We start from the raw sequence: 8,919 nt of genomic DNA, 5'->3' as shown, positions 1-8,919 counted from the left end.
TGTGCTTAATGGAAGCTCTCATGGCTCTGGTAATATTTAATCCAATGGCCCAACCTGACTAGCCCTGTGTGTCAGCCATTCATATCCCTTGAGTGCTGTCATAATCTGTGTGTGTGTGTGTGTGTGTGTGTTGGGAAGGAGAGGTCGGGGAGGTGGGGAGGGTTGGGGGGCTCTGGAGGTCTGTCTGTCTGTGGAATGTGTTTCAAATGCAGACACTAATGTTCGGAAATTATGTTCTCCATGTCGTGCCAGACATAGAGGGATAACAGTGAGCGTTGTGCAGTCTCGAATCTCACAATATTATTGTTGAAAACAGCCTTAGAGACAGAGAAAGGAGTAGAGAGGGAGGGAGGGGTAGGGCTGAGAAAAGATAGAAGAGATAGAGAGAAAAAGGCAGAGGGAGACACAGGAGTGGGGGGAGGGGGTGAAACAGGTGAGGAGGTAGTAAAGTGCACTGGGCGGGGAGTGGATACTGTGGGAGGGAGGGAGACATGGGGAGAGAGAGAAAGAAAAAAAAACAGATAAGGAGGGAACAAGTGAAGGAATTTGTGAGGAACTGAAAGCAGCAGAGGGCGGTTGAAGGGAAAGGGAGGAGCGCTGCCGAGCAGAGAGCAGCAAGGTTGCACATGAGAAACCTCAGAGGGAAAGAAAGAAAGCAAAGGGGTAGCGCGAGGAAATAAGAATAGGCCAGGTGGAGCTGCGTTACGAGTAGGTTTCAGTCATACCTCACCGCTAATTACCACTGTCTCACCGGGTGGAGGGAAGAAAGCAAAGGGAAACCAAAAGAGAGAGGCATAAGAGGCAAACAGGAGAGGGGAGAGCAGATACAACAAAAGACAGAGGGACAGACAGTTGACCAAAGAGTCCAGGAGATTAGTTGAGAGAGAAAAACAAAAAGGACGAGAAAAAGCAATAAAAAGCGAGCAAGGGGGGAAAAGTAAGAAAAGAGCAGATACACATTGACAGAGTGGACTGGACTTAACTCTATGGACTACTGACATCAGCAAAACAAAGGAAGGAGAGAGGCAGAAAAGAGGTCACTGCAGTCCAGCTCAAGTGTAGCGTGCCTGAGCATGTCTGCTGTGAAACTAAGACAACTCAGATAGGAGTCACAGGTATAAGTGCAGTAAAGCCAGGCTGTAAGCCCCTCTGTAACAGCACCATGTTGATGAAGGAGTACCGAATATGCATGCCACTGACTGTGGACGAGGTAAGTGTTTGCCTTTCCCACATACCCGCACACACAGTAAGTGTACCCTCCTATTGTTCATTGAAACACAAACGGGGGGGAGTAATTTTGAATGTGAAAGTGTTTTTACAAGTTGTAATCTTGAAAGTGTTAATGTGCTGATAAGAAAAGAGCCAACAGAGCACACAGACCTCCTGCAGCTGCTGTGTGTGATTATGTATGTACCTGCAGCTTGAACCAGCCTCGATAGGCCTGGCCGGTCTGAGGGAGCCAACACAAAACACCTGGCAAGAAGCATCATAGCGCTACTGTTGTGTCTATATCTGCATCTCTCCCTCTCTCTCTCTCTCTCTCTCTCTCGCTCTTGCTTGTTCACTCACAGCGCTCTTTGTACACAAACAAGTTGGACTGGTTATGTCTTCACAGGATCTACGTAAATGCAAACAAAGGCATTATGCCTGGAGGTTTAAAAACAAAGGAGATCCCAGGAGGGAGGAAGGGAAGATGGGCGGACGGGGGAGACGTAGTGCCCTTCAGGAGCAAGAAATGCTCCCCCCCTCACCTCCCACAGCGTCCCGTCCTCCCCCTCAGCGCTGCTACCTGTAACCACAACAATGACAGTGACAAATTGCACTCCAAAATAGGATTTACAGTATCAGTACAGGACACAGGGAAACTTGAGCTTGCAGCAAATCCGTTTCCACCTGTGTGTAGTAAAGTTTAAGTGCAGCTTATTTGCTGTAGTATCAACTTGTGACAGTTACTACGGCTATAAAAATGATCATGCACATAATACCCAATGAATGAGCCCAAATCATATGGAGTATTTTAATACCTGTCCCAACGGTGGAGGAGAATGCCGCTGTATTTCAGGTTTCAAGTATATCATTTCTGTACCATAATGCGATTTGGCCTGTATTATGGAATGTACACTTCTATTCTGTTGTAGAAAAAAAAAAAAAAAAAAGTGGAGAGGATTTTGCCCTATCGCCTAACCTGTCACCATAATGAACAGCTCCATAAGAAAACATGATACAAGAGTTTACTAATACAGCACTAACGATGTTTTTTCTTGAGAAGCGGGTAAATTTTCTGGTTTGAAGCTGATTGCGCCAGCAGATGTAAAAAATTGCAAGCTCTGTACGGGTTTGCGAAATCAGCATCCTTTTTAATTGTCAGTGGAGCAGCTTATACTGTGCATTAGGATAACATCGAAGTCTCGGGTCTCTGCTCTGTGGCATTTTCCACTGGTGAAAAGTTAGTTAGGAAAGCTGTTAGCCCATGAATAACTTCAATTCAACTGTATTCCCTTTAAATTGCATCTTTCACTTTTAGAGAAATTCTTGGCACAGACCGTATCAGCAGTCCTCATCCCACTACAATGAGCTGCTTGCCCTGCTTGGGAGTCGAACACACTGAATGCAAACCTGTCCTCGGCTCTCTTTGAAAGGCACAGGGAGGAAAATACAAGACAAACACTGTCAATGGTGATTTCAGGGTTTCTCAACACATCACTTATCATAGCCCTTCAGCGTGCGCGGGCGTGATTTAAGGTCAGATAAGCCTTCTGTCAACTCGTTACTAAGATTAGCTTTGAGGAAGCGGAAAAAACGGATTCCAAACTTGTGTCAGGGAGGAGCCCACTAATAGTCTGTTAGTCTCACAAGTGTGTAAAAGCATCAATCTTTATGATTAATTAAGTCCCGTGAATACCCAATAGGTAAATATTGAATGTTGACATTCCACAGTAATTGCAATAAGAAGGAGTGTCACAATGATGTCAGCAGGCTGCAGTGAAGGATGACAAGCTGATATCTCTCCTCCTCTTCCTCCCTCTTCCTCGCCCTCTTTCTCGGTTTCTTTCTTTAATTAAAAGGATGCTTTATAGGCATGTCAATATAGAGGAAGAAAATGAATTACTTTCATTATGGAACAATTACAATGATAAAAGCAAAGCAATTTAGGTGTATACATAATGTCATTACTTATGTAAAAGAATAATAATAATGATAATAGTGGTGATAATAATAATATAATAAAGCAGAACAAGTTAGGTGTGTGTGTTTAACATCATTACTTATGTATAATAAAAAATAATCAAATAATAATAATAAAGCATTCTGTGGGACAGCAGAGAGTGGAGCACATGGATGATAATTAGAGATGCACATCAGTCTTTGATGAAGTAAACATCAAACAAAAAAACAATAAACAACAAACAAAAAAAAAATCACAAGTTTGGGAATGTTTTATACTGGAGAGAACGGTGGTGTCTTTCCAAAACTTTTCTGTTTCAGCTGCCAACACTAACACCAGTCAAAGCTAACACTAGATAACATTAACTTCTGCTGACTGTCTACTGTCGGGAGCTGCGGGTTTTTGGCAGACAGCTTTGCAAGTAATCTGACTCAAACAAACAATGTGACCATGTGCTGTTGTAGGACTGAGGCATGAGATGACGCAGCGCTCTGCTACTTCCTAAACACACAGAGTGCTTGGAAGCATGCGTTTGATTTATTCTTCCCAACCTTGCCAAATTTGTGGACCGTTCAAGGTGGCTTTTGAACTGGGCAAGCATGAGGAATATTAAGAATAATAACCACTAAAAATAAAATAATAAAACTTTTTTTATGTGTACACACCCAAGATTGACCCCAGTAAAAGAAAATGTTTATTTTTGTAAAATGTATTGTTCATTTTAAGAGACCTGCCCAACTAATTGTCCTTTTGTGTTGTTATTCTATGTCAATAAATCATCAGCACCAGAACACTTGAAGAGTAAAATCACTGATGGTTGCAGCCATAAAGGCAAGTGCCAAAAATGAGCAGTGTGGACCGCAGCAAACTACTTTGGTAGATAATGGTTATGCAAAACAGAATATTTCCACATGAAGGAAATATGTGCTGTTTTGCAACTGTATTCAAAAAAGGGTTTGGTGTCGAATCGGTACTTGGTGTTAGTAAAGCTCACAGTCCTGTGCTCAGTATTGGAAGTGAGAAAATGGTTATCGGTGGTTCCCTAATAACAAAAACAATGATATTAGGATTAGAGATTAGGGAGTCAGGATGTAAGGTTAAAAGAAGCTCCGTAATAATAATTACACAGTTTACTAGGCGCCTCACGGTGGAGGCAACAAAACACACTGAAGCAAAGTCTAAAAAAGGGAAGATGATGGCAGCAATAGTGGAAAAGAAGAAGTATTATTATATAAAGCATGTCTGTAGAAATAGGTCTTAAGAAGTTATTTAAAAGACAACACTGTTTCTGCCAGGCTGAGCTCCTCGAGGAGGCCACTCCAGAGAGCAGTCGCCCAAAGGCCTGGTTGCCTTTAGTCTTATGTTGCACCAGGCAAGATTTTTAATGAAAATCTAGCCGTATGATCAGCCTAAAGCAGAGTGGGACTGAGACAGAACACAGAGTCTCATCCCTCCTAATTGAGATGCCATAAATCTGCCCTTATTGGCCAAATTAAATTTTAGTATCAGATGTAGCCACTGGCGGGAAATCCTCACACACAGAAAGTGACAATTCAAAACTGAAGAGCAAAATGTGAAACTAGTTAATAAACAGCAGTGGACAGGCATCTTTCCACAGAGAGAACTAGACTCGGCAACAAAGGCTGTGAGATTTTCTCCACCATTCTCGCTCCCGCCAGCCTCTGAGAAGATGTGTGTGTTGCTTACTGCTGTCATGGAACATGATTTCAGGGTTTTGAAGTCCTCAAAATTCAAATCATTACCTCTCACCACCAACTGGGATGTTAGTTTATGCAGAAGCTCAAGAGTGGTTAAGATATCAAAGATAACCCTCAGATCCTAACATGTGAATTTAGAAAATTTTGTTCAATTTCATGCATGTCTGACAACAATCATTACAACATATTTGAATGAATCTGACAATGCACCAAAGTTTCTTAGCACAACAACGGGGGGTTTGAGAACCAGAATAATGATTAAACCATCCCCTCTCTCGTTCCATTTCTTCTCTATCTGTACTTCACTTTCACCGCAACTTTGTCTTTCTCTCCCTCTTCTCCACTCCTCCTCCTTATCACCACTGCATCCCACCCTCCTCTTCCTAAATCTGTCCTCGGGCTCCAGTATAGGATTGGCCAGCTGTACATGATCAGTAAGCACAGCTGTGAGCAGAGCGGTGGGGGAGAGGGGGTGGAGGTTGTGAGGAATGAGGCAGACACGCATCCGCAGCACGGCCTGGGACAGCTGACTGAGAAGAGAATCTACCTCAGCAGGTAGAGTGCACACTCACATATTTTCTTCACTCTGCTTGTGAGGATTTTTACCTCTAACACTCTCCACTGCATGCCTAACCTTAACTCTTTTCTCGCCTAAGGCTAATTGTAACCGTAACCTTAAAGGAAAAGTTCACCCAAAATACATTTTATGTATATATATATATATATATATATATATATATTCCCACTTAACCCTTGTGCTGTCCATCCAGTTAGTTTCTGTGTGATGTGCTGAGGTTTCCAGTCTGCCATGATCCTCCCTGTCTCCCTCTAATACAATGGGGCTGGATGAGTATTCATAATTATATTCATAATCCACAGCCATCTGGGCCGACGAGTTTCACTGGGAACTATTTCTTTTTCTTTTTTTTTCTTTTTTTTTTGGCATTTCTGCTTTATTTGACAGTCACAGTCAAGAGAGACAGGAAAGCCAGGCGAGAGAGACAGGATGAAATGCAACAAATGGCCTGAGGTCTTATTTGAACCCAGGACGCTGCGATCAGGTCTAAGCCACCAGGGCGCCCCCTACTGGGAACTACTTGCTGCGAAAGAACACTGTCAGACTGAATCTATCCGCCTTTAATTTATTTATTTATTTGTATTTTGGGCAAACTGTTCCTTTAACCAAGCCATAATCCAAGTCCTAACCCCAAACTAACCTTAATCATTCCACTAACCCTACACCTCATCATACTTATAGTCAACTCTAAACCCAAAACCTAATCCTAAAACAACTGGCATATGTTGGGTAAGACTTATTTATAACGGTACTGGTCCTCATAAGTGGAGATAGACAGGAACGCACACACACACACACACACACACACACACACACACACACACACACAGGACAGCATAGTGACTGTAGAATGTGTTCAACCTCAGTCATTTACTGGTATGTGACCTAGAAGCTACAGCAAAAATTCATCACCACAGGTGTAATTGGGAATGAGTCATACAAATGAACGCTGTGGTAAGAGTAGCCTACAGGTAATTAGCTATAAATGGCACAAAGGCACTTAGGATCTCTGTCTCACTCCACAACACTCTTGTTTCCTCTCTCTCTCTCTCTCTCTCTCTCTCTCTCTCTCTCCCTCCCTCTCTCTGTGTGTTCCTTCTTGTTTTGCTCTCAGCAAATTGCCGTCCTGGGCAAAAGCATTTGTCCCACGATTCTTCTATGTGACAGAAAAGGCCTGGAACTTCTACCCGTACACACTCACAGGTCCGTGTATGTGTGTGTCTGTGTCTATATATATATGTATGTGTGTGTGTGGTGCGTGCGTGCGTGCGTGCGTGCGTGCGTGTGTGCATATGTGTGGCCCGCCTGTGTGCACCTGTGTGCCTCTGTTTGTGTTTAACATGAGCTTAGTCTCACCTCAATGCATTATGAAAAACTTATTTACTTTTAACAGCTGGCTTTGCAAAAGGTTTTCAAATATTTATCACTGCATGTATGTATATATGTATCAGCCACGAGTGTGTTTGTGTGTGTTTGTGTGTGTGTGTGTGTGTGTGTGCTGATGCATGTGTGAGTTGCTAATGCTGTTCCTCTCTATCCATATCACATGCCCCTGGTGCTGCAGAGTACTCAGTAAGTGATCTCACACATCACTCACTGTACATGAATGCGACAGCTCACACAAACTTATATCACTCAAATATTTATCATTTCCCTTCATCCCTCTTTACCCTTCACCCCTGTTTCCCTGATTGCTACCTTTTCTCATCCTCTAGGTATCATTCCTTCCTAAATTCAGCATTCGCATTGAGACAAGATTCGAGAACAACAACGGCAGCAACAACAATGTAAGTATAACTGAGAGGGAGTGACAGGAGAGAGATGGAGTCAGGAGAAAGGAGGGGGAGGAGAAACAAAAGAGGAAAAGGGAAAGAATTTGCAATTTTCTCTGCAGTGCGAACAAAATTTTCATCAAATTGATGCGCCCATTACAAAACAAGCAAAGCACGGAATGCAATATCAGCAGATCTATTAACCAGACACGTAGCATGACAGGCACGCCTGCTTTGCTGCCGTTTTTCCAGTGCCAACACACACACAAACACACACACACACAAACGGCTCTACCCTTGTTTGTCCCTTGTTTGAATCATGGCTGTGCAATCAACGGAAAGTACAGGGTAACAAGACCAAACACGTCAAAACATGGAAATCTCAGTGTTAGAGTTCTGCTAGACTTCAAGGGTTTGTAGAAATGTGGCAAAGCTTGTTTCATGTCACCTGTAGCTGGCAGGTTATATAAGTTCAGGCTGCACAGACATGCACTCAGACAGACAGCGTGGTGTGACCTACGCACATTACCTAGCCTCTGTCACCACACAAGCTGCAGGGCTCTCTGTGCTCCTGTATGAATACCTGCCACCCCACATGGAAACAATGCTTTTTACCTGTAAAACCATGAGAGTGTCACCGTAAAAGGCCAAGACAAAATGTCCAGCCATTACAAACACATTCCATATGGGAGAGCGAGACCTTGGGTGGAAACAGCGACAAGAGCACCACAGAGGCGTAGCAGGCTATTACCTAACAGTAGGTTTTTCTTATTTGTTAGTTTTCAACTGTGAAATGAACAACTTCAACAGGGCATTAGAACAAATTTCATACAAGGTCAGACAAAAGTGCAGTTGGTTTCACCGCCCCTCACTCGCTCCCTAGTTTCCCTCCATTCTCTCTCAAGGAAAAGTGTATTCCGCTCCCATAACTCTTCTTTTTCCCCTCTCTTTTTATATCCCTCCTACGTCCTTGTTTTTTTTTTTTTTTTTTTTTCCCTCCCACCGCCCCCTCCTCTCTCTGTCTCTGTTCTCTCTTCTGTTTGCTCCAGTGTGATTTGCTCCAAGGGCCTCAGGGTGGGATATAGTGTGGGGTGTTATGGTGTGTGACCTCACTACTCTACACAGTTACTCATCTACTCGTCCTGCTCGTGTGTCCAATGTGTGTGTGTGTGTGTGTGTGTGTGTGTGTGTGTGTGTGTTTCTGTTCTTGTACATGACCTCCCCCATCTGTTTGGGTGTAGGTGTTTGGGGACAAGCCGACCCCAACTGAGAACGTGAGCTTCCTGGATATCCTGAGTGACCCTATCCCTGAAAAATACTACAAGGAGTCAGAGGTACACACACACACACACACACACACACACACACACACAAACACACGTATATTTGTACTGACTGCACGATCACACAAAGGCTTATAATAGCCTTATGATCTAGCCTATAATAACTATGTGCGGCCGGTAATAATTTCAATTGCCTTTTGTAAAGATAAAACAATCATTATGAAAAGGAAATAATTATGTACACATGCGCAAATGATTGTGTACTGTACAAACACACATATACACACAAGCACACACACACACACACAACTGGCACTCTTTTCCATGCCCATCTTCATGCTTCAGAGAGAACATAAATCAGTTCACCCACACACCTCTTTAATCCGTCCATCTTCATTCTTCC

General features: G+C 43.2%; 1 protein-coding gene across 4 annotated transcripts in view; it reads left to right on the top strand.

The window, feature by feature from the left end:
• The first annotated feature begins 512 nt into the window (after positions 1-512).
• pitpnc1b (phosphatidylinositol transfer protein cytoplasmic 1b) overlaps positions 513-8,919 on the top strand; it is a 24,873-nt gene continuing 16,466 nt past the window's right edge. For all 4 annotated transcript variants that reach the window (XR_003929609.1, XM_030073237.1, XM_030073234.1 and 1 more), the window contains exons 1-6: positions 513-1,210; positions 5,291-5,439; positions 6,576-6,664; positions 7,026-7,033; positions 7,177-7,248; positions 8,475-8,567. Coding sequence is in view for 3 of the 4 variants with exons in the window: in XM_030073237.1 (XP_029929097.1) it covers positions 1,163-1,210; positions 5,291-5,439; positions 6,576-6,664; positions 7,026-7,033; positions 7,177-7,248; positions 8,475-8,567 (459 nt within the window). In the remaining variant the exon portion in view is untranslated. The remainder of the gene's footprint in view (positions 1,211-5,290; positions 5,440-6,575; positions 6,665-7,025; positions 7,034-7,176; positions 7,249-8,474; positions 8,568-8,919) is intronic.

This window comes from Myripristis murdjan, chromosome 16, assembly GCF_902150065.1.
Source record: "Myripristis murdjan chromosome 16, fMyrMur1.1, whole genome shotgun sequence".
NCBI lineage: Eukaryota > Metazoa > Chordata > Actinopteri > Holocentriformes > Holocentridae > Myripristis > Myripristis murdjan.
The sequence above is the reverse complement of the archived record's forward strand: the minus strand, read 5'-3'. Positions and strand labels throughout refer to the sequence as shown.